This window comes from Scyliorhinus canicula, chromosome 9, assembly GCF_902713615.1.
Source record: "Scyliorhinus canicula chromosome 9, sScyCan1.1, whole genome shotgun sequence".
Classification (NCBI taxonomy): Eukaryota; Metazoa; Chordata; class Chondrichthyes; order Carcharhiniformes; family Scyliorhinidae; genus Scyliorhinus; species Scyliorhinus canicula.
Genome location: NC_052154.1, coordinates 148,575,273 through 148,601,575, shown reverse-complemented (window position 1 = coordinate 148,601,575; position 26,303 = coordinate 148,575,273). Strand labels below are relative to the sequence as shown.

At 44.2% G+C, this 26,303-nt stretch overlaps 1 protein-coding gene across 5 annotated transcripts in view; it reads right to left on the bottom strand.

The window, feature by feature from the left end:
- Positions 1-26,303, bottom strand: part of hipk3a (homeodomain interacting protein kinase 3a) — a 278,159-nt gene that overhangs the window by 41,476 nt on the left and 210,380 nt on the right. For all 5 annotated transcript variants that reach the window (XM_038807891.1, XM_038807892.1, XM_038807894.1 and 2 more), the window contains 2 exons: positions 6,598-6,717; positions 4,975-5,061 (listed from right to left, as the gene is read on the bottom strand). In XM_038807891.1, the coding sequence (XP_038663819.1) occupies positions 4,975-5,061; positions 6,598-6,717 (207 nt within the window). The remainder of the gene's footprint in view (positions 1-4,974; positions 5,062-6,597; positions 6,718-26,303) is intronic.

Sequence of the window (26,303 nt, the reverse complement as noted above, 5' to 3'; positions counted from 1 at the left end):
CAGAGAAATCTTACTGTTGCCACCTCACGCCTAAATTCACTTAAAACTAATTCCCAACCCACTATTTCTATTAACATATAGAAGGACTGAATAAAAGGGCAGCATGGCCTCATAATAATAATAATCTTTATTGTCACCATTAGGCGAACATTAACACTGCAATGAAGTTATTGTGAAAAGCCCCTAGTTGTCACATTCCGGCGCATGTTCGGCTACAAAGAGGGAGAATCCAGAATGTCCAAATTGCCTAATAGCACGTCTTTTGGGACTTTTGGGAGGAAACCGGAGCACCCGGAGGAAACCCACGCAGACATGGGGAGAACGTGCACACAGACAGTGACCCAAGCCGCGAATCGAACCTGGGACCCTGGAGCGGTGGAGCAACAGTGCTACCCACCGTGCTACTGTGCTGCCTCATAGCAATTCGAACCTTGGGTGACGGTGTTGAGTTTGCACATTCTCCCAGTGTCTGTGTAGGTGTCCACCTTGCGCTCCAATTTCCTCCACAGTCCAAAGATGGGATTAGGTGGGGTTATGGGGATAGAGCGGGGGAGTGAGCCTAGGTAGGGTGCGTTTTCAGAGGGTGGGTGCAGACTTGATGAGTCCCGAATGGTTCCATGGTTCTAACTCTTGCAAGGAGTACAGGATGATTATCTAATCATTATTCGATGCAGGATTAAAATCCTTAAAGAAGACCAAGGAGGGAATAGAGATAGAATTACCATGTTTCTGTTTACTTGGAAGGTTTCTTTCATGTGAAGATGTGCCTTTTGCCTTCTGTATCATTTTGCCTTCTGTATCATTTTTTGTTAAAATCAGTGGATGTTACAGCTGGTTTTCTTTTAAGAATGTGAAAGCAGAGTGTTTTGAAAGATTAGTATCGCCAGATCAATAAACAGTCTGGAAACCACCCCCCCTCAAGAAAATCACAATTTGGGTGGAATCCAGAAAGACAGCCAGTGTAAAAAAGGCATGAAAAAAGGCAATATTACAATAATCATGGGGGACTTCAATATGCAGGTGGACTGGGAGAATCAGGTTGATAGTGGAGCTCAATAAAAGGAATTTGTGGAATGTCTAAGAGATGGATTTTTTTCTAACAGCTTGTGACAGAGCCTACTGGGGAACAGGCAATTCTGGATTTGGTGCTGTGTAATGAGGGAGACTTGATGAGGGAACTTAAAGTGAAGGAACCCTTAGGGAGCAGTGACCACAATGTGATAGAATTTACCCTGCAATTTGAGAGGGAGAAGCTGCAATCAGATGTAACAGTATTACAATTAAATAAGGGTAACTACAAAGACATGAGGGAGGAGCAGGCCAGAGTTGATTGGAAAAGGAGCCGAGCAGGGAAGACAGTGGAACAGCAATGGCAGGAGTTTTGGGGGGTTATTAGGGAGGCATAGCAGAAATTCATCCCAAGGAGGAGGAAACATGCCAAGGGGAGGACAAGGCATCCATGGCTGACGAGGGATGTCAAGGACAGCATAAAAGCTAAAGAAAAAGCGTCCAAATTGGCGAGGATTAGTGGGAAGCCAGAGGATTGGGAAGCCTTTAAAAGTGAGCAGAGGACAACTAAAAAAGCAATAAGGGGGAGGAGATGAAGTAGGAGTGCAAGCTAGCTAGTAATGTAAAGGAAGATAGGAAGAGTTTTTTTCAATAGATAAAAGGTAAGAGAGAGGCAAAAATAGACATTGGACCACTGGAAAATGTGGCTGGAGAAGTCATAATAGGAAACAAAGAAATGGCAGACAAACTGAATAGTTACTTTGCACCAGTCTTCACGGTGGAAGACACCAGTGGGATGCCAGAGCTCCAGGAGAACCAGGGGCAGAGGTGAGTGCAGTGACCATTACTAAGGAGAAGGTTCTGGGGAAACTGAAAGGTCTGAAGGTGGATAAGTCTCCTGGACTACACCCCAGGGTCCTAAAAGAGATAGACGAGGAAATTGTGGAAGCACTGGTGATGATCTTTCAGGAATCACTGGAGGCAGGATGGTTCCCAGAGGACTGGAAAGTGGCTAATGTAACACCACTGTAAGAAGGGAGGGAGGCAGAAGATGGGTAATTACAGGCCAGTTAGCCTGACTTCGGTCATTGGTAATATTTTAGAGTCTGTTATTAAAGAGGAGATCACAAAATGTTTGGAAGTACATGGTAAAATAGGACTAAGTCAGCACGACTCTGTCAAAGGGAGGTCGTGTCTGACAAATCTGTTCGCGCTCTTTGAGTAGGTAACAAGGAAGTTAGACAAAGGAGAACCAGTGGACGTGATTTATTTAGACTTACAGAAGGCCTTTGACAAGGTACCACATAGGAGACTGTTAAATAAGTTAAAAGCCCATGGTGTTAAGGGTAAGATCCTGGCATGGATAGAGGATTGGCTGACTGACAGAAGGCAGAGTGGGGATAAATGGATATTTTTCAGGATGGCAGCCGGTGACTGGTGGTGTTCCTCAGGGGTCCGTGCTGGGACCACAACTTTTCACAATATACAGTAATGATCTGGAAGAAGGAACCGAAGGCATTGTTGCTAAGTTTGCAGATGATACAAAGATCTGTAGAGGGACAGGCAGTATTGAGGAAGCAAGGGGGCTGCAGAAGGATTTGGACAAACTAGGAGAGTGGGCAATGAAGTGGCAAATGAAATACAATGTGGAAAAGTGTACGGTTATGCACTTTGGAAGGAGGAACTTAGGAATACACTATTTTCTAAATGGGGAAATGTTAAGGAAATCAGAAGCACAAAGGGACTTGGGAGTCCTTGTTTACGATTCTCTTAAGGTTAATGTGCAGGTTCAGTTGGCAGTTAAGGCGGCAAATGCAATGTTAGCATTCACGTCAAGAGGGCTAGAATATAAGACCAGGAATGTACTTCTGAGGCTGTATAAGGCTCTGGTCAGACCCAATTTGGAGTATGCGAGCAGTTTTGGGCCCTGCATCTAAGGAAGGATGTGCTGGCCTTGGAAAGGGTTCAGAGGAGGCTCACAAGAATAATCCCTGGAATGAAGAGCTTGCCGTATGAGGAACAGTTGAGGACTCTGGGTCTGTCCTCGTAGGAGTTTAGAAAGGTGAAGGGAGATCTTATTGAAACTTACAGGGTACTGCGAGACCTAGAGTGGATGTGGAGAGGATGTTTCCACTTGTAGGAAAAACCAGAAGACACCATTTCAGACTAAAGGGACGATCCTTTTAAAGAGAGATGAGGAGAAATTTCTTCAGTCAGAGGGTGGTGAATCTGTGGAACTCTTTGCCGCAGAAGGCAGTGGAAGTCAAATCACCGAGTGTCTTTAAGACAGAGATAGATAGGTTCTTGATTAATAAAGGGATCAGGGGTTATGGGGAGAAGGCAGCAGAATGGGAATGAGGAAATATCAGCCATGATTGAATAGCAGAGCAGACTCGATGGGCCGAGTGGCCTAATTCTGCTCCTATGTCTTATGATGCAAATGATAGAAAACATTGTTATTGCTCCCCCGGGTCCACTAATATTGCGTAGTTGTTTTTTTTCAAGCTGAAACCCTTTGTGCAGGGAATAGTCTCTTAGACTAGCCGAATGGGCAAAGGCACAGGAACCCAAAGACTGCTGCATAAGTGTCTAGAACATTTTTACAAAAGAACCACACATATGATCAACATTTCCTCCCATGCAACAGGTGGTTCGGCAAACTATTGAAGAAATGAACAAACAAGCAAATGAGAAAGGAAGAACAAATAAAAGAGATAGGTTTATAACGTAATAAAACATCCCAAATGGCTTCTCAGGAATATTATGAAGCAAAACTGGGCTCCATTAGTGTCGAAAGGTTAGGTGGGGATATGGGGTTACGGAGGATAGGCCGGGGAGTGGACCTAGGTAGGGTGCTTTTTCAGAATCCACGTCTCTCTCTCTCACTCACACATACACAGGTGGGAGAGTCGGACTAACTAAATTGCTCTAGCAGAGTGTCAGCATGAACTCAAAAGGCCGAATGGCCGCTGTCAAGGCTGCAACCATTTTATGCAAGGTCCTATTATTGCGTCTCAGTGCACTCCTGTCTCATGCAATGCGCAACCAAAATCTGCAGTGTATGTGCACATATTGGAATTCGGGAAATACTTAAAGGGGAAAGATTCTCAGAGCTATGGGAATGCGAGCGGGGAGAGTGGGCCTAATTAAATAGCTCTTTCAAAATGCTGACACAGGCACGAGGGGCCAAACAGCCTCCTTTGTTGCATCAGTCTATGAATCAATTTGCGTTCAGGAAATATATCTGTGAAGGTCCACTAAATATTACAATGCATTTAAACATCTGGGAATGTTTCACAAAATCTGTGTGCAAATATCTGATGGTACGGTTAACTTGGAATTATATAGCCTCTTCAATATTGTAAAAACATTCCAAGGTGTTTTAAAGGAGGGTTAGGAGTCAAGTATGCTACCAAGCCACATATAGAGATACCTCAAGGGATATGGAAACGGGTGAGGTTGACAATCAGACAAAATCTTATTGGATGGCTGTGTGACCTATTCCTGCTCCTTTTTCTGATGTGACAAACAGCTGGGTCACAGAGCTAGATTTTAAATAATGTCTTTGGAAAAGAGCGGAGAGAGGCAGAGCACTTTAGGGAGGGAACTCCACAGCATAGTGTCTAGGCAGCTGAAGACATGCCCACCAGTGGGAGGATGATGGAAATCGGAGATGCATATGTTCTTCATAAAATAAATGTTAACTCAAGTGTATAATCATTTTGTACAATACGGGAACATACCTTCTTGAGAATTAAAAACAAATGTCTTGCGATCATAAATAGCCCAGAACACTTTCAAATTGACTGAAATTGTGAATGTAGTCACTCTCCTGGCATTTATTCTGAAATGCACAGAAGAGGAGGAATGCCCTCAATGATCCGGCTCTCTACCCTAATACAGCAGGTTTCCAACTGGAGGTTGCACTGTCAACATGATAACTAATTCTTGACTGCTGATACTTACATGCGCTATATCATCTAAACAACCAAAGATATACTTTCTGGCTTCTTTAGACTTCATCCCTGTTTCTGCCTCATGCTCTTCTGGAGTCTAAAGCAAAAAGAGAGGTTTGAAAAAAAATTAACAAAAAATATTCAAGAGTGGGTCTTCCGAACCTGATGTATTACTACTGGGCGGCGAATGTGGAGAAGGTGCAGAGCTGGGTAAGAGGTGTTAATTCCCAGTGGGTCAGAATGGAGGAGAATTTGTGCAGGGTGTCAGGATTGAAAGCACTAGCAACAGCGCCGCTCCTGATAGCCCCGGGGAAGTACTCAGAGAGTCCAGTAATAATAGTTTCATTGAAAATTTGGAGGCAGTTCCGCCAACACTTCGGGTTGGGGGCAGGGTCAAGGGAAATGCCGATTCGGGGGAAACCACAGATTTGAGCCAGGGAGGTGGGATGGAAATTTTCGGAAATAGAAGGAGAAGGGGATTAAGACATTAAAAGATTTGTTCCTTAGAGGTTGGTTTGCAGGACTGAAGGAGCTGGAAGCGAAGTATGGGCTGGAGCGGGGGAAATGTTTAGATATATGCAGGTTCGAGATTTTGCTAGAAAGGAGATACAGAACTTGCCGGAGGAGCTGGTCTCCACATTGCTGGAGGAGGTGCTGACGACAGGCGGACTGGAGAAGGGGGTTGTGTCAGCGGTCTACGGAGCTATTTTGGAGGAGGAGAAGGCACCTATGGAAGGGATCAAAGCAAAGTGGGAGGAAGAGTTGGGAGAGGATATGGAGGCGGGGTTCTAGTGTGAGGTGCTCCAGAGGGTGACATATTTGTTACTGATTATTGTTGGTGGGTGTAAATTGGGGAGAAGATGCAAAAAAAGGAGAATAAAGAAATATTTAAAAATATATATTCAAGACAAAGAAAACCCAACAAATTTACAGCTGACTTTTATTTAGCACCCCTGGTTATTTAGTTCAAGTTTTTATGCCAGCAGTTGAGTTGTTTCAAAATGCAGGCCTCTCGTTAATAATGTTGACTTAATCCAGCCCTTTCCATTTCTCATTGGTGACCACAAATCTCCTAACATCAGCTCTCTGAAAGTGCATGCTGCATCTTTAATGCCAAGAGACAGGAGTTAAATTTGGAGAGAAACACACAACTAAAAATACCTCAAGAGCAGTAATTCCACAATAGTAAACCAGAAACAGACATGCTCAGAGTATCCAGGCTAGTCAGTTATGATTCAATTTTGCATTGAATGGGTAGATACTGAAAGAATGTTTCTCCTGTGGGAGAGACTAGAACCAAGGGACCCAGTTTAAAAATAATGGTTCTCCCATTTAAGACAAAGATATGGGGAAATTATTTCCTTGAGAGTGTCATGAATCTATGGAGCTCTCTTCCTCAGAGTGGAGGGGGCAGGGTCATTGAATATTTTAAAGGCTGAGGTAGATTGATTCCTTGTTCGTCAAAAATCTAAAGGTATCAGGGATATGCAGGAGAGTGAAGTTGAGGCCACAATCAGGTCAGCCATGATCTTACCAAATAGCAGAGCAGGCTCGAGAGGCTGAGTGGCTACTCATACTCCAAATGCACATGCATCAAATTTTGATCACAGTTCGCAACAAGTTTGAAAATTACCTTCATTTTCCACCCTGAATATGATGATTCGGTCTCTGTCGAGAAGAACCGTGTTGTTTTTGTCCCCACATTTAATAGATGATCTCCTGGCAACCCTTGTGTTTGCGAAATGTAACGTATCTGCGGAATAAAATAATAAATGAATTACTCCATGTGGTAAATTTAGCGAAATGTGTGTAAAGCATAAATATTGAGTGCTTTATTGCAACAGTTATTTGTTCAACACTAATGTAAAAAAAGTCCAAGATTTTACTTTGGCTAAAAAATAACTTCTCTTTGTTGGGCCACGTGGTAAACACCATTCAATAATTCAATAACAACTTGGTTATATCCTGTCCCCATTTACCCCATCCCCTTCTCCAACAAAAACCATTTCATTGCTTTGTACATTAAGAATATTTGCAACGTGCTTGAATGGGTGCTGCTCCAACAACACTCAAGAAGCTTGACACCATCCAGTACAAAGCAGCCCCGCTTGACCATCCATCGCCGTAAACATTCAATCCCTTCATCACCAACACAAGTGGCAGCAGTGTGTACCATCTGCAGTATGCACTGCAGAAAATTCTTCAACAGTACCTTCCAAATCTGGGCTCTCTACCACCTGGAAGCCCCAGGACAGCAGATACATGGGAACACCACCACTTGCAAGTTCCCCTCCAGACAGTACTCACCATCCAGATTTGGTTGCTTGGCCAAAATCCTCAAACTCTCTCCAGAACAACACTGTGGGTGTACTGACATCACCTAATCTGCAACAGTTCAAGCAGGTGACTCACCACACCCATCTCAATGGTAGTTAGGGAGGGGCAATAAATGCTGACCGTGGCAATGACACTCGCACCCTACGAATGATTTAAGAATAACATTCCTTCTATATATCCTTGTCTTTACCACCAACACAGATACTACTTTGAAATTAACATTTCACTGTTTGGAATACTGCCAGCTCAAATTAGAGAAAAAACTGTAGATTACCACCGTACTATCTAAAAGCAAACATGAAAATTGATTTTGTAATATGCGACAAACCATTTATTTTACAGGATTTCATGCTACAAAGTAAATTAAGGTCCATCGGACGGTATCTTGTGGTGCAGTGGCAGCGCCCCTACCTCGAAGCCAGAAGCTAGATTTAGATTTATTGTTACGTGTTTCGAGGTACAGTGAAAAGTATTGTTTTGCACACAATCCAGGCAGATCGTTCCATATATGAAAAACATAGGACATTATAATGTAAATACATAGACATCGGTGAGGCATATGGAATATAGTGCTACTACTGTGGAGAAGATGCATAGAAAGATCAGTTCAGTCCAAGTTCAAGTCGGGTTCAAGACCCACTCTGTGACTTGGTGCCATTGAAGGTGTGTTCATAACATGGCCAATCAGGCTCATGATCAACCACCAAATTCTTCCAATATGTGCAAGGCAGGCACTAAGAAGGAGAGTCTGCAGTACCGTGCCAAGTATAACCATGGACCAACACATGCAAATCCATGGTTGCCAATGCCCTCTTAGAGCACAAGTTCTCTTGGAGGCCTAAAAGGCACAAGCCTGCCCTTGAAAGACATTGTACCTGATGCCTCCAAACAAGCAGTGATCAGTGAAGTGTCAAGCCATTTTCAGTCTGACTGATAAAAGGTCCTGTCTATTGAAAGTCCTGACAGAATCAGGGCTTCCTGACTTTGAAGATCAATTTTCACCTGCAAAATTTTAAGATGCTACCCGTAGTCCATTTCACAAAAACTCTTTGTTCCGGATTGAAATCACATTATCCTTTCACTGCAACATATCTCCTGTGCTCCTCTGTTCCTGGATTTCATGCAGCTTGTTAAAAATGCTCTGAGATTGAATGATTGGAGATAGAAAGTTTGAACAGGGTTTGGAACTCTATTTGCCTGCTGGGCACTTTGTAAAGAAAGGTTTTTTTTTCAAAAAATAAGGTTAAAACTTCATTTCGATGCATTATACATTGATGCCTAGGGGAAATGTGGCAGTGCTGATGAAGCAGGCGGGAGGATTTGAACGTGTGATACACAGGTAATAAGATGGAATGCGTCTAATTGGAACATTTTAAATTTATGTTGCTGCATTGACTGCAGACACGATACGTATGAATGCAGTTACTGTAGGGAAGAAAAGTAGCAGGGCTAAGAAGTAGCAGTTACTCTCATCACATGAGCTGAATGACTACTTACAATCTTCTGCAATGATACAGCATTGATACATGTTGTACGGGATGTACTATCGTCCAAACTCAGATCAGATTCCTTTGGCTTACAAGTGGTTAAGGTCCTAATTTGATATCAGGTGCAATGTTGCTTGTAGAAGGTCCTCATCAAAAGCCACATCCCTCTAGGACATTTAGTGCAGTATCTGATGTATCAACATGCTTTTACTCTGAAGCTTGTGCTTTGCTAGCAGACACAGCAAATGCAACTCTACAATCTTTCCCTCACTTTGAAAAGAGCTTGTGGCATTTCTGAGCTCGAACGTTAGCAGTGGCTTAATACATAAAGCCTGTGAACATTTTCTGAAGGGCACATGCCAGTGAGCAAAACTGGGGTTGCAGACAAGAATGAACAAATGGCACTCTACACATGCAAGATTAAAGCGGCCCGACTTCAGAGGATTGGGAAATAAGGTAAGGGCTCCCAACTTTGGCGACACTGCCATCAAACCAAGGGAGCGGACTTCCATTTGTGACATTCCACTGGCTGAGTTTGACTACGCTGAGTTAAGCGAATTGGCATTCAGTTGCCGTGCCAAGGAGATTGTGTCATCACACTTAACACTCCAGCTATGTGCAGAGTCATCATGTTTATACATAGAAATCATAAATTTAGAAATACATCAAGATCCACTGCTCAGTGTTAAAGTGCTTTGCGACATAAATAACAGTATGCTCAGATGTATTTCTTCTTGCATACAATTTTACAGCACAGAAACAAGTCACTTGGCCCAACAGGTTCATGCCAGTGTTTGCGCTCCACACATGCCTCCTCCCACACATCTTCATCTGAGCCCCATCACCACACCCTTTTCTACCTCATGTGTCTATCCAGTTTCCTCCTAAATAAATCTGCTGTTCACCTGAACCACTCCTTCTGGGGACGAATTCCACATTCTCACCACTTTTTAGGTAAAGGAGTTTCGCCCGAAATCCTAATTGGATTTATTCATGACTTACATACATTTCATCAAGAACTGGAGGGCACAGATTCAAAGTAAGTGGCAAAAGGAGTAAAACGAGGTCAGGAAAAATATTTTCACTGGGGCTGATTGGAATCTGGAGTAAACTTCATGAGACAGTGGTGGAGGCAGGTTCAATAGAGGTATTCAAAAAAGGAATTGGATTGCTTTCCAAAAAGAAAGAATGTGCAACGTTACGGGGATAAAGCTGGAATGGGGGGTTTGGTGGAATGTTCTTTCAGAAAGCCAGTTATAGACTCGGTGGGTCGAATGGTCCCCTTTTGCACTGCCTCTATTCTGTTACTGTTGTCCCTAGTTTTGATGTCACCTGCAAGTAGGTGCATCCAGTCTATGTCTAACCTAACAAACTAATAATTATCTTGAAGAGCTCAATCAGTCAGTCTTACAAAATTAAAATGTTGGAAAATTGAAATAAAAACAGAAGATGCTGGAAACACTTAGCAGGTCTTGCAGCAACTGTGGCGAGAGAATCAGAGTTGAATGTTTCAGGTCAATGAGCTGTGTATTTATTTTAGCCCTCCCCTCCGTTTCCCTTTTCTAGAGGGAAGAGCCAGTTACAAAGCAAGGGCCTTGCCATTGATCTCTTAAGAAAGCTACCCACGAAGATCTTGCGATCTCTGGTTTGGTTTTTCGCTTTACTAATGTCATTTTAAATTTCATACCATGACAAGGTGATCTCTCAGTGATGCCAGAAAGCAGGTAACATTGAAATGTTTACATATTGAAGTATTCACACAGCAAACCAGGAAGTTAAAAGCATTTAATACCATTAACATTTAATTTAAATTTTCAGACAGTGAAATACCATTTGTGATTTTATTTAGATAGAAGCTAAAATATCAATATAAACAAACTTTACATATATTTATAACATTTGTGTTTTTAAATATCATAATGGAGAAGTCAGGTTTTCAGGGTCAAAGAGGGGTTTAAAAGTAACCCTGAAGTTAGTACACCTTTAAAAACTTAGTTGTATCTGTGATAATGTAAGAATTAATATATAATATATTTTATGTCTGTTGCCATTATGTTTTAAAAGCCTGAGATCAGGTATATATATCTTTTGCAGTAATATTATTAAATAATCTATGTTAAGATATTCAGACTCTGTGGCTGCAAAATGTGCAATCAAGATGCCGTAAAAATGACAATCATTCCAACAATGTATATTGTTTACCTATATAGGGCTAATGGAATTTTGTTTATAGAAAGTAGGTTCCCTGGGGTTTAGATAATTGAGGGGTTGTGGTTAACACTAGTAAGATAGTCATAACCTAGTTAGTGGGACAGAGATGATGTAATTAATGGGAGGAGCCAGGTCTCTAACAGACAGTATAACTTTTAGTTTGTAAGGAGCTTAAAGCTGAGCAGAAGCTTTTGCCAAAAGCTGTAGGGTTAAGGAGTCATCTTTCAAAGACACCAAGGCATGCAACTGGTGTCTGAAAAGGTTTTTCTCTCTCTCTGAACATTCTTTCCAAGAAATCTCTATCTGGAAGAGAACTAGTATCCCTGTGTTTGCTAACTTTATTTACAAGTGATGGACTTTACTTAATTGGAGATAGAGAAGGTATTAGTTAGAAGCTAAAATGTTTCCTTTTATTGTTATGAATTGTTTAACTGTCAACTGTTAACCATTTTTCTGTCCATGTCAATGTAGTTTAAACTTGTGCTAATAATAAATCGTTTTAATATACCATATCCTATTTTCCAGTGGCATCACTCCTGGAGTGAAGTATCCATTTGTCTGTTTTAGAAATTAAAATAACGTGTCTGAGGTTATTGTCCAGTATCCTAACAAATGTTGGGGTCTGGTCCTGGACCTTATCTCAACTCATTCAACAAAGCATAACTTTTTCAAGGGTTGCTATTGCAAGACTAACTGCGCAAGAATGGCAATTCTCTTGAATCCTATTGATTTCCATTGATTGCAGTGGGTGAGCCAGGAGGGGAAAACATCAACGCACCATCTGGAGAAGCATAGAATCACTGACAGCAACTTTGCGATTCTGTGTTATTCTGCACATATGCTAGTGCCAGGGTTTCTCTCAGTTTCAATGGAGCAATGATAATGAGTGCTAACAGTTTTGCCATTAATACTGCCGCAAAATTAGAGCCAATATGGAAGCGAGTTGTAAAGAAGGTCATACGGACTAGAAAAGTTAACTGTTTCTCTCTCCAAAGATGTTGCCAGGCGTGCTGAGTTTATCCAGCATTTTGTGCTTTTGTTTCAGATTTTCAGCATCCGCAGTATTTTGCTTTTATTTATGGTAATATGCATAGTACGCCAAGTGTGGCCTAACCAAGATTCAATGAAAGTCCATTGTAACTTCGGTTTTTCAATTCTGTCCCTCCAGAAACAAACCCCAATGCTGTGTTTGCTTTTCCAATGACCTTACAACCTCTTGACTTTTAGAAATCCGTGTATCTGTCCTCCCTTTGTCGCTCTGCTTCCTTACTCCATTTAGGCACTTCTACCAGTTAAAACTTTCTGCTTCATATTTGCAAAACATCAGTGTCCTTATCACAATAATCACTGCAGAAAGGTGCAGAAACGTGCCTTCACTATGTCAAGTGCTTTATATACAAAGTTTATAGTGAAAACTTTCATGGGTGAACCCAAGAATGGGAGAAGAGTCCATGACTGGTGTGGGGGACTAAGAAATCCCACACAAGTCAAGCTGATTTTGGTTGTTTCTCTGTTAGTCATGACAAGTTAAAATAGTGGGTTGCCTCAGCTTCTGCAATGACTGCACATTATTGGAAATATTTCAAAGAAGACAGAGGGTGGTGGTTGATGGCAAATGTTCATCCTGGAGTTCAGTTACTAGTGGTGTACCGCAAGAATCTGTTTTGGGGCCACTGCTGTTTGTCATTTTTATAAATGACCTAGAAGAGGGTGTAGAAGGATGGGTTAGTAAGTTTGCAGATGACACGAAGGTCGGTGGAGTTGTGGATAGTGCTGAAGGATGTTATAGGATACAGAGGGACATAGATAAGCTGCAGAGCTGGGCTGAGAGGTGGCAGATGGAGTTTAATGCGGAAAAGTGTGAGGTGGTTCACTTTGGAAGGAGTAACAGGAATGCAGAGTACTGGGCTAATGGCAAGATTCTTGGTAGTGTAGATGAACAGAGAGATCTCGGCATCCAGGTACATAAATCCCTGAAAGTTGCCACCCAGGTTAATAGGGCTGTTAAGAAGGCATATGGTGTGCTAGCCTTTATCAGCAGGGGGATTGAGTTTCGGAGCCACAAGGTCATGCTGCAGCTGTACATAACTCTGGTGCGGCTGCTCCTGGAATACAGCGTGCAGTTCTGGTCACCACATTATAGGAAGGATGTGGAAGCTTTGGAAAGGGTTCAGAGGAGATTTACTAGGATGTTGCCTGGTATGGAGGGAAGGTCTTACGAGGGAAGGCTCAGGGACTTGAGGTTGTTTTCGTTAGAGAGGAGAAGGCTGAGAGGTGACTTAATAGAGAAAAATAAGATAGTCAGAGGGTTAGAGAGTGAGAGTCTTTTTCCTCGGATGGTGATGACCAACACGAGGGGACATAGCTTTAAATTGAGGGGTGGTAGATATAGGACAGATGTCAGAGGCAGTATCTTTACTCAGAGTAGTAGGGGTGTGGAACACCCTGCCTGCAACAGTAGTAGACTCGCCAACTTTAAGGGCATTTAAGTGGTCACTGGATAGACATATGGATAAAAATGGAAGAGTTTAGGTCAGATAGGCTTCAGATGGTTTCACAGGTCGGCGCAACATGGAGGGCCGAAGGGCCCGTACTGCGCTGTAATGTTCTATGTTCTAACATTCCTTAATAAGAGCATGCCAAATTTGTCATAACGCAGAATACAGTGGATTAATGGTATAGTATCTTTAATTTTTTTTTAAAAATAATTTTTATTGGAATTTTTTACAGAAAATATAAAAATATAACAAGTATAGCAACAAGCAGTAATATGCAACTAACAGCCCCATAACACCCACAATTCCCCCCATACCGTAACATCACATGTATCACACTCCCCCCACCGCCCCCCCCCCCCCCCCCAACAAGAGAACTTAACCATAAATTAAAATTAAATAAATCAAATTTAAATAAAATAAGCAAACATAATCAACGTGACCCCCCCCCCCCCCCCCCCCCCCGGGTTGCTGCTGCTACTGTTCCAGTACCCTATCGTTGAGCCAGAAAGTCGAGGAAAGGTTGCCACCGTTTAAAGACGAGCTTTCGGAGCACGGCTCCTTCTTCAGGTGAACCTGAAGAAGGAGCCGTGCTCCGAAAGCTCGTGTTTGAAACAAACCTGTTGGGACTTTAACCTGGTGTTGTAAGACTTCTTACTGTGCTCACCCCAGTCCAACGCCGGCATCTCCACATCATGACCGTTTAAAGAAACCTTGCACCGATCCTCTCAGGGCAAATTTAACCTTCTCAAGCTTAATGAAGCCCGCCATGTAATTGATCCAGGTCTCCACGCTTGGGGGCCTTGCGTCCTTCCACTGTGGCAAAATCCTTCGCCGGGCTACTAGGGACGCAAAGGCCAGCACACCTACCTCTTTCGCCTGCTGCACTCCCGGCTCCACCCCAACCCCAAAGATCGGGAGTCCCCATCCTGGCTCGACCCTGGATCCCACCACCCTTGACACCGTCCTCGCCACCCCCTTCCAGAACTCCTCCAATGCCGGGCATGCCCAGAACATATGGGCATGGTTCGCTGGACTCCCCGAGCACCTGACACACCTATCTTCACCCCCAAAGAACCGACTCATCCTCGTCCCAGTCATGTGGGCCCTATGCAGCACCTTGAATTGAATGAGGCTAAGCCGCGCACACGAGGAGGAAGAATTTACCCTCTCCAGGGCATCAGCCCATGTCCCGTCTTCGATCTGTTCCCCCAGTTCCCCCTCCCACTTCGTTTTCAGCTCCTCTACTGACGCCTCTTCCACCTTCTGCATAAGCTTGTAGATATCGGATATCTTCCCCTCCCCGGCCCAGACCCCCGAGAGCACCCTGTCACTCACCCCCCTCGCGGGGAGCGCAGGGAATCCCTCCACCTGCCGTCTAGCAAATGCCTTTACCTGCAGATATCTAAACATTTTTCCCGGCGGGAGCCCAAATTTCTCCTCCAACTCCCACAGGCTCGCAAACCTTCCGTCGATAAACAGGTCCCTCAGCTGTCTAATGCCCGCTCTATACCATCCCCGAAATCCCCCATCCATGTTCCCCGGGACGAACCTATGGTTCCCCCTTAACGGAGCCTCCATCGGGCCCCCCACTTCTCCCCTATGTCGCCTCCACTGTCCCCAAATCTTGAGGGTAGCCGCCACCACCGGATTCGTGGTATACCTCGTGGGAGGGAGCGGCCACGGCGCCGTTACCAGGGCCCCCAGGCTTGTATCCCCACAGGACGCTCTCTCCATCCGTTTCCATGCTGCCCCCTCCCCCTCCATCACCCACTTACGCTCCATCGACACGTTGGCCGCCCAGTAGTACCCCGAGAGGTTGGGCAATGCCAGCCCCCCCCCCCCCCATCTCTGCTCCGCTCCAAGACCCTCTTCACCCTCGGGGTGCCATGCGCCCAAACAAATCCCATGATGCGGCTAGTCACCCTTTTAAAAAAGGCCCTAGGGATAAAGATGGGCAAGCACTGGAAGAGGAACAAGAACCTCGGGAGAACCGTCATTTTGACGGATTGCACTCTACCCGCCAGCGATAGCGGCACCATGTCCCACCTTTTAAATTCCTCCTCCATCTGTTCCACTAGTCTGGTGAAGTTAAGCTTATGAAGAGCCCCCCAACTCCTGGCCACCTGCACCCCCAGGTACCTGAAACTCTTCACTGCCCTCCTGAAGGGGAGCCTCCCAATTCCCTCCTCCTGATCTCCCGGGTGCACTACAAATACCTCGCTCTTTCCTAAGTTTAGCTTATAGCCTGAGAAGCCCCCAAATTCCGCTAACAGCTCCATCACCCCGGCATTCCCCCCTCTGGGTCCGCCACATATAACAGCAGGTCGTCCGCATACAGCGATACCCGGTGCTCCTCCCCACCCCGCACCAGACCCCTCCACCTCCTTGACTCCCTCAACGCCATGGCCAGCGGTTCAATCGCCAGTGCAAAGAGCAGGGGGGGACAGGGGACACCCCTGCCTGGTCCCACGATAAAGCCTAAAATACTCCGATCTCCTTCCATTTGTGACTACACTCGCCATCGGCACCGCGTAAAGCAGCCTCACCCATTTGATGAATCCCTCCCCAAATCCAAACCTCTCCAGCACCTCCCACAGGTACCCCCACTCAACTCTATCAAACGCTTTCTCTGCGTCCAGCGCCACCACTATCTCCGCCTCCCCCTCCACTGCCGGCATCATGATAACATTGAGCAGTCTCCGCACATTCGTGTTGAGCTGCCGCCCCTTGACAAATCCTGTCTGATCTTTATGAATTACCTCTGGCACACAATCCTCTATCCTGGTAGCCAGGATCTTCGCCAGCAACTTAGCGTCTACGTTAAGGAGCGAGATAGGCCTATATGATCCGCACTGCAAGGGGTCCTTATCCCATTTTAGGATCAAAGAGATTAGTGCCCGCGACATCGTCGGGGGCAAAGCCCCCCCTCCCACGCCTCATTGAAAGTTCGCACCAGCAGGGGACCCACCAGGTCCGCATATTTTTTGTAAAATTCTGCCGGGAACCCGTCCGGCCCCGGGGCCTTACCTGACTGCATTTGCCCGATCCCCCTGACTAGCTCCTCCAACTCTATCAGCGCCCCCAGCCCCTCTACCAGCCTCTCTTGAACCCTTGGGAAACATAGCCTGTTCATGAAGCTCTCCATCCCCTCTCTCCCCCTCGGAGGTTCCGACCGGTACACTCCCTCGTAAAAGTCCCTAAAGACCCCGTTTACTTCTGTCCCCTTCTGCACTACATTTCCACCCCCATCCTTCACTCCACCAATTTCCCTAGCCGCATCTCGCCTACGGAGCTGATGCGCCAACATCCTGCTCGCCTTCTCTCCATACTCATATACCGCGCCCTGCGCCCTCCTCCACTGTGTCTTCGCCTTTCTGGTGGTCAACAAGTCAAAATTGGCCTGCAACCTGCGCCGTTCTCCCAGCAACCCTTCCTCCGGTGCCTCCGCATATCTCCTGTCCACCTCCAGAAGCTCTCCCACCAGTCTCTCCCTCTCCTTCCTGTCCCTCCTTTCCCTGTGGGCCCGGATCAGCTCCCCCCGGATCACTGCTTTCAGAGCCTCCCAGACCATCCCCACCTGGACCTCCCCCGTATCATTGGTATCCAGATACCCCTCAATGCTTCTCCGAACCCTCTTACACACCTCCTCCTCCGCCAGCATCCCCACATCCAGGCGCCAAAGCGGGCGCTGGTCCCGCGCCTCTCCCATCTCCAGATCAACCCAGTGCGGGGCATGGTCCGAAATCGCTATGGCCGAATACTCGACATCCTGCACCCTCGGGATCAATCCCCTGCTCAGGACAAAAATGTCTATCCGGGAATAAACCCTATGGACGTGAGAGAAAAAGGAATACTCCCGCGCTCTCGGTCTCCCAAACCTCCAGGGATCCACCCCTCCCATCTGGTCCATGTATCCCCACAGCACTTTGGCCGCCGCCGGTCTCCTACCCGTCCTTGAACTGGACCGGTCCAGTGTGGGATCCAGCACTGTGTTAAAATCTCCCCCCATGATCAGGTCCCCTGCCTCCAGGTCCGGGATGCGGCCCAACAAGTATAGTATCTTTAATAAACATTAATTAAATTGTATGGTTTTCTAAACATTAAGTGCACTGGATTTTTCCCAAGTCTTTTGGTCTTAAGAACTCAGCACGTCCAGCCAGTGGAGCTGTAAAGAATCATAGAATCCCTTGAATACCTACAGTGCAGAAGGATGCCAGACGGCCCATCAAGTTTGCATCGACCCTTTGAAAGACCACCCTACCTAGGCTCAATCCTCTGTCCTATTCCTCCAACCCCACCTTAAGGGGCAATTTAGCATGGCCAATCCATCAAACCTGCACATCTTTGAACTGTGGGAGGAAACCGGAGCACCCATGCAGACAGAGAGAGAATACGCAAACTCCACACAGACAGCCACCCACAGTTGGAATCGAACCCAGGTCCCTGGCACTGAGGCAGCAGTGCTAACCACTGTGCCACCATGCCATCCAGAAAAAAACTCCACTTGCATCTAAAAAATATCCATTGGAAAACCTTCTTCAGTCCATATCTAAATATTAATTTGAATTCAGATGACAGCTCTCTTGCCTTTGGCTCAGATATTTTTGGGTTCAAGCCTAACACCACTGTCTGAGTACATAACCTAAGATAGCACTCCAGCTTGGCATTTATGAGCGAGTGAATTGCCAAAAGTCATAAAATGGTTACAGCAGATTCAGTCTGCCTTGCCTGTGTCAGCTCTCTGCAAGGGCTATTCACCAAGTCCAACGCCCTTGCATTTTCCTCATAGTTCTTTTTTTCTCTTTCGATAATTATCAACTTCACTTTTAAAAGCCATAATTGAAGCTGATCCACCACACCCTCAGGCAGTGCATTCCAGATTACAATGATCCACTGTGTAAAAAAAATTCCCTCAGTCGTTGTTGCTTCTTTTGCCAATCACCTTAAATTGGTATTCTCTATTGCTCAACCCTTCAGCCAATGGGAGCAGTTTCTCCCTAACTACTCTTTCCAGAGCATTCATGATTTTGAATGCTTCTACCAAATATCCTCCCAATCTTCTCTTCTCCAAGAAGAACAGCCTCAGCTTGTACAATCTATATCTACGTAACTCAAGTTCTTCAACCCTAGAACCATTCTCATGAATGTTTTTGCGTTCTCTCTAATGCCTTCATCTCCTTCCATAGTACTGCATTTCAGGCTAAACAAGTGAGATATGGAGGCTTATCATAACAATCTCGCTTTTATACTCTGTGTCCCTGTTTATAGAGCCCAGGATCCTGTATACTTTATTAACCACTTTCTCAACCTGCCCTTCATCCTTCAATGATTTGAGCACAGATACCCTCCTGCAACCCCTTTAAAATATTATCCTTTAATTTTTATTGCCCCTCTCCCTCTTCCTATCTAAATCATAGAATCATAGAATTTACAGTGCAGAAGGAGGCCATTCAGCCCATCGAGTCTGCACAGGCCCTTACAAAGAACACCCTACTTTAGCCCACGTGTCTACCCTATCCCCGTAACCCCCACTTAAACCTTTTGGACACTAAGGGCAATTTAGCATGGCCAATCCACCTAACCCGCACATCTTTGGACTGTGGGAGGAAACCGGAGCACCCGGAGGAAACCCACGCAGACACGGGGAGAACGTACAGACTCCGCATAGACAGTGACCCAGCCGGGAATCGAACCTGGGACCCTGGAGCTGTGAAGCAGCTGTGCTAACCACTATGCTACCGTGCTGCCCCATGTAAATGAATCACTTCATACTGCTTTGCATTAAATTTCATCTGTCTCTTGTCCGTCCTTTCCACCAGCCTGTCTGTCCTCTTGAAATTTATCACTAAACTCCTCACAGTTCACTATACTTCCAAAGTTTTGTGCCATGTGCAAATTTTGAAATTGTGCCATCCTGTTCAAAGTCATTAATATAAATCAAGAAAAGCAGTGGTCCTATGACTGACCCCTTGGGAACAGTCCAAAAACAATCATTCATTACTCTCCGTTCCCAGATACCCAGTCAACTTTGAACCAATCTTCTGCCATCCCCTTCATTCCTTGGGCTGATAAAACTTTTAAGTAGTACTTGATCAAATTTCTTTTGGACATCCATGTACACAATCTACACCATATTACCCTGATCAACCCTCTTCGCCCCTCTGTTACCTCATCAAAAAGCTCAAGTTAGTTAGTTAAACTTTCCTTCACAAATCTGTGCTGGTTTTCCTCAATTTGGTGGCACAGTAGCTGGCATTGTTACTTCACAGCACCAGGGACCCGGGTTTGATTCCCAGCTTGGGTCACTGTCTATGTGGAGTTTGCACATTCTCCCAGTGTCTGCGTGGGTTTCCTCCGGGTGCTCCGGTTTTCTCCCACAAGTCCCGAAAGATGTGCTGTTAGGTGATTTTGACATTTTGAATCCTCCCTCAATGTACCCGCAAAACGGCGGAGTGTGGAGAATAGGGGATTTTCACAGTAACTTCATTGCAGTGTTAATGTAAGCCTACTTGTGACACTTAAAAAGATTATTAATCCACATTTGTCCAAGTGACTGTTAATTTTGTCCACAATTATTTCTGACAGCTCTCCCATCACAGAAGTTAAACTAACTAGCCCGTGGTTGCTGACTCCCTTTTAAGCATAGATGGCACATTAAACTAAGGCTGCATTGCTCTGTTCCAGTGGTTTAGGGGCCGCTACAAATCCCATGGCACTTTCCAAGAAGAGCAGGACATTTTCCCAATATCCTGGCCAGCTTTCATTCCTGAACGAGTACAACTAATTACCACTGCTGCTTGTGGGGGTTTGCTGTGTGGAAAATAACTGCTCTGCTTGTCTAAATAACAACAGTGGCTAGATTTCAATATATTCCTTTTATTGTAAATGAATTGCTTTGGGACACTTGTCAAAGTCTATATAGACCTTGGGAATGTTTGAAGTTGGGTGCCCAAGATATAGTGGGAACTGATTGCATCTCTTTGCAACATAAAATCAATGGATAATGAAGCAAAGCCCAAATCTTTCTGCTTCAAAAGCTTGGCTCATCAGTTCCTGAAATGGCTTTTATTCCCTAGGTTTCTATCCTCTCCATTGCCACCATCATGGAAAAATGTGAAAGAAGAAATTATCCCATTAAAAAATAAAAAAGACTTCCGGGTTCTGGAAACTAATCGAAGTTGAATTATACTTGTCAACTCTAAATCACTTTAAAATAAATCAGGCAGTAATTTCATTTTAGACAAGATCATTAGGGACAAAATTAGATCACTTCTGGGAAGAAACGAACACTATTTTCAGATATGCTACTTTTAAAAATGGATATAGCTGGAGGATTCTGAAGAAGGAAAGCTCGAATGATTTGATTCAATTATTTTAATTTTCAATCTTTTGCTCCAATCTCACTTACTTTCTTGGATACTGTCAATTTGTCCAGCTCCAACTTAATTTCCCTGTTCCACTCCACTTCCATTCTTCAAATGAAATGACATTTTAAGATCCTGCCAGCCTGCCTGTTGTCTAGTGAACCGTCCAAAATAATTCACCGCCAATATCTGAGCCCATTTTCCGAACGCTACCTTGAAAGATATTCAAGAGACTGAGGTGAATTAAGCTTTTGAGACCAACCAGAAATGGACTGCATGGTCTTTCCCATGCTGCATTTCCTGGTATGATCAACATTCCCAAGTGAAGATTAGCCAGTCATTGACCCGTTCCGATTTGTGGGATCTTCCTATGTGCACACATTGGCTGTTACATTAGGGAAAGTAACACGCGCTGTCCTTCTAAAGTATTTTCATTACTCAACGCTCACTTAGTGAAGCAATAGTTTGAAAATGGAAGACGAGCATGCGGAGTTCCAGTAATACTTGTTTGGGATGGAGACAGTCATGCATAAATGCATGCTTTATTATATAAAATGTGATAGTATGGATAGAAAGTTAGATGAAGAATAGTGAACAGGAAACAGAGTGCCTAATGAATCTTATAGCAGAGTGTAAAAATGGAGGGTTGGCGAACTATAAACAGGTCCATTTAAAATTTCAGGGAAACATAGACAATAGATCAGATAATTAGATAGCATCGGCATAAGTTCATTAGCTCATTGTTTTGGGTGCCCTTATTTAGGGCAGCTATAAAACCCATGGGTAAGATACAGAAAAGATTCATTGAAATGATGCCAAGAATGAATGACAGTGATTGAGTGATCACGAAATACCTGGGAAATACTGCTGCAAGTGTGGGGGAAGCAAAGTAACTTTCAAAAGGGAGTTGGAAGGTGGCTATGGAAAAAAAGCAGAGGGCCTGGAACTAATTAGATAGCTCTTTTGAAGAGCCAGCACAGGTACGATGGACTGAAGGATCTCCTGCTGTGCTGTATAATTCTACAAATTATTTCAGGGAGCTGCTCACTAAGAGGACATAAACGTATTCATGTCAGTCTCAACTGGCTTTTAACTTTGCTCAAACCCAGTGTCTCTTTGTCCCAGTGCCATTATTTAGCTCTGAAGTAGTGTTCTCGGTTCCTATTTTGAGCACCTCTCGGTTGCTCTCCACTAGATTCTCCAACTTTAAGTCACCAGATGCTGCAAATCAATTTCTGCATCAAACAAAGTTCTAAAAAATATTTTAAAAGTGTGTCATATATTGAACATTCGGCATTAGCAAGCTCACTTTTCTGCACAGTGCTGTGCAGTGTCCCCACCTATTTAGGACTTAATCAAACGTCATCTCTTTTTGTTCAGATGCTTTTTTTAACTCCATCCTAGTGAAAGTAGAGAATGTCAGTCGAGAACCTACGCTCATTTAAAAATAGCTTCTGCTGGTCTGAGGTAATGAGAGCTGGTACTGCCATGGGAAAGCGTGGGGTTTGTAGATGATAGGGGAGTGCAATTCAATCACATTATACCTCTGAGGAAGCACGGTAATCAGACAGATACCACATGATACCTTGTGAGCGGATGTTTCAAGAACAAGTGCAATCTAGGCGGTGCAAAATCAGAAAATGTGCTGAATCCACATGAGGAAAAGAAAGAAAAATAATTCTTTAACAGTGTTTAAAAAACTGACCCTCCAAAAAAAAAGGCTGCTACAAGTTACAGGACCACAAGACTGGCCCTTTGTTCTGGGAGCTACCACCAAGAACAAAATACTTCTTCTCTCAGTTTGTTGAATGTTACACCTCATTGTAAAACCCTTGTAATAATCAACAGCCGGGGAAGTGCCAACTAACTGACTTCTCAACCTAAATTATCACAAGAGATCAAAATCCATTGTGCAGACGTGTTAAATGATTCAACTCACTCTTTGGACTGCTCAGATCTATTTCAAAAGAGGACCATTGGGGGAACTCTGGCCAAAAATACAGAAAAGGATTGTTACGTTGTAATTAACCATGCATGGGCCATGTCACATGACCCAAGCCTTTCAGACAGTTTTAACATTACACCTGTGGCCTCATAGACAGACCGTTGTTTTAGCAACTGGAAAGGGCTCCAGCCATCCAGCTGAGTAGTTGGTCACCATCTCTCAACTCCTCAAAGCCTGCTTGATTTTGAAGTGTCTCGGATCAACAGCTTCCAATAGATCTAAGCACAGAAAGCCCATCATGTTATAGTGCAATTTATTTCAAAGATTTCCAACTAGAAATTCATCAGAACTGAACTCAGCCATGAAGTAAACACGCTCCGGACTTTGACTTCTCGGTCTCTGAAAATCAAGTGAACGAATATTCATTTCTTGCACTGTTATTATCCATTGTTGTGAAACTCCTTTTTCTATTCCCCAACTCCCTCATTGTGAGTGTGCGTGTAATGTGGAATGTGATGTTGCGAACACTCCTCCCCCAGGTTCTGAATGTGGAGTAACTAATGTTCTGAGTTACTCATAACATGTGTTTGCTGCAGATTATAAGAAAATTACATTACACAAACTGAAGGGGTGTGTAAACATACCACAGCATACTTTTAAAATAATTCAGAACATCGTCTACTTGCAAATACTTGCTGAGAAGTTTGTTTGTAACAAATGGAGGAGTAGGCCAATTGGCCCATCGAGTGTGCATTGGATCTTTTGAAGAGCAATCTAGTCAGTCCTGCTCTCTTACATCTCTGCAATTTAATCTTGAGACATTTCTTTCTGTTCCTTTATGAAGGCTGCATTCCAAATCAGGACATTGGGCAGGAATTCCGGATCCAACCATTTTCAGCTGCTTTATTGAACTTCCCTCCATTATACGATTAGAAATAGGATGCTCACTGCTGATTGCACAATGTTCAGTATCCACTCAGACACTGAAGCAGTCTGTGCCTACATGCAACCATGATGTGGAGATGCCGGCGTTGGACTGGGGTGAGCACTGTAAGAATTCTTACAACACCAGGTTAAAGTCCAACATGTTTGTTTCAAACAGTAGCTTTCAGAGCACTGCTCCTTCCTCAGGCGTTGGACTGGGGTGAGCACAGTAAGAATTCTTACAACACCAGGTTAAAGTCCAACATGTTTGTTTCAAACAGTAGCTTACAGAGCACTGCTCCTACCTCAGGATTTGAATATCCAAGGCAAACAATTGAGTTTCTCCTGTCTCTCCACACAAGTAGGGCAATGGTCATGAGTGAACTTATCGATAATGAAACAATGTAGCCAGTACCACTAAATTTTACGGTTACTCATCCAACCACACTATTTCCAAGGAGATCAGCATCTGTTTCTGATCAGCCTGCTGTGAACCAAGTAGTCGTCCCACAGTTCTCACCAATAGGGGTTTGAATTCAGTACTTTGTGTGGTACTTTACTCTGTATCACCCAGTGCTGCAAGAGCTGGCTAGACTGCTTGACCTGGATTCACAAAGGTTGCTATAGGTCACCAAGTGAGAAATGACAACTGTCTACTCATCCATTTGCTGCACTTGCTCAGCACAGAGTCTCAGCACTGAAAGGTGTGTGTCTGTGCCTTGTATGTGGGTAGGTGTGTGTGGATGTGTCTGTATGCACATCTGTCAGTGGATGTGTGAGTGCGCATGGATGGTGTGTGGGGATGTGTATGTGTGGGAATGTGTATGTGTGGGTATGGGTTTCTATGGGATTGTGTGTGGGGACTGCATGTGGGTGGGTGTATGTTTTGGCTGCGTGGTGATTGTGTTCGATATGCGGAGTTTGTGTGTTTGTTTGTGTGTATGTGTGTGTGTGTGTGTGTGTGTGAGAGAGAGAGAGAGAGAGACTCTAAATAGGGCGGTGTGCACTTCGACTATGTGAGTATGTGTATGTGTGGCGAGGGCCGATCTAGCTCAGTTGGCTGGACAGCCGGTTCATGATACTGAACGATGCCAACAGCGTAGGTTCAACTCCCGTACTGACTGCAGCTATTCATGAAGGCCCACCTTTTCAATCTTTCCCCTCACCTCAGATGTGACGACCGAGGTTATATCACCACCAGTCAACCCTCAAAGGGTCTTTGGTCATCTGGGACGATGGCGACTTTACTCACTTTTGTGCGTGTGTGTGTGTGTGCGTGTGTGCATATATAATGTGCGTGGGGTGGGGGGGATGTGTGTGTGTCAGGTGGGGCTAGGGAGGGAAGGGGGGGGGGGGGGGATTTGCGCCTTTTAATTTGAAAAAAAATCAAACTTTTGGCTGCAACTGTGCCAAAAAATCAAAGTCTGGTTTAACAAGCAGCATGCTCCAAACTTTCTTCTTCTGACCAGAAGACTGATTTAGCATCCAGATTAGTCATTCGATTACTGCCTGTGAGCATTTTTGTTTGGTTTCCAAAAAAACCAGGAGAGTAGACTGGCTATAAATGAAAGGGATTCCAGGCAAAGAAAAACAGTACTTAGAACATTAACATCAATAGCTAAGTCAAACAGGTACTTCGTTTTGGGGTTGTAATATTTGCACAGGCTGGTGCCATTACTCAAGAAGTTGAAAGCTGCCAGAATTAACAACCCAGTAACCTTCAGCAGCAGTGATCCAGAGAAAGCAGAAAGAATTTCATTTATGTTACTAAATTACACCTTTCAGGGTGCCCCAAAACAGTTTCCAGCCAACCAAGTACGTTTTAAGTGCAAGTCACTGTTATAATTTAGGAAATGTGGCAGCCAATTTGTGCACAACAAGCTCCCAGAGGCAGCAATGTGAAAATTACCAGATTTATTTTTTAAGTGACATCAGGGAGAACATTATTTCTTTGGGAGAACTTTTCTGCTCCTCCTCAATACAGTGCCGTGGGATATTTTACATCTACTCAGAAGGGCAGACAGGACCTCAGTTTAATGCGTCACTTGAAAGACGAACATTTCTGACAGTGCAGCATGCGATCAGCACCGTACTGGAGTATCAGCTTAAGAGTTTTAGACTCAAGTCTCTGGAGTAAGACAACTAAATGTAGAACAATCTAGTAATAAGGTAGTGTAACGCTCATGCTACTGAAGTAGAAATCCAGAGGCTTCGGGTAATAATCCTGCAATATGGGATATCAAGGATTTGGCATGAGTTTAAAAATCTAGAAATAATTTTTTAAATACTGGTCTCAGTAAAAGTATCACAAAGTGGTAGGATTATCGTAAAAACCCAATAAGTCCACTCACGTCCTTTTGTGAAGACAACTTATAGACCTTACCACGGTCTGGGATAGATGTGATACCCATTAACATCTTGAAATAAAGATTTTTTTGAATAAACAATGGGTCAGCAAGTCACACTGTCAGCCGTATCAATTTGTGTTGGCAAATCAGAGAAAACTAGTTTGAGAAGTTGACTGGATGATGTAAGCAAGCGGTGCGACACACAGATGAAAAGACACAGTACTG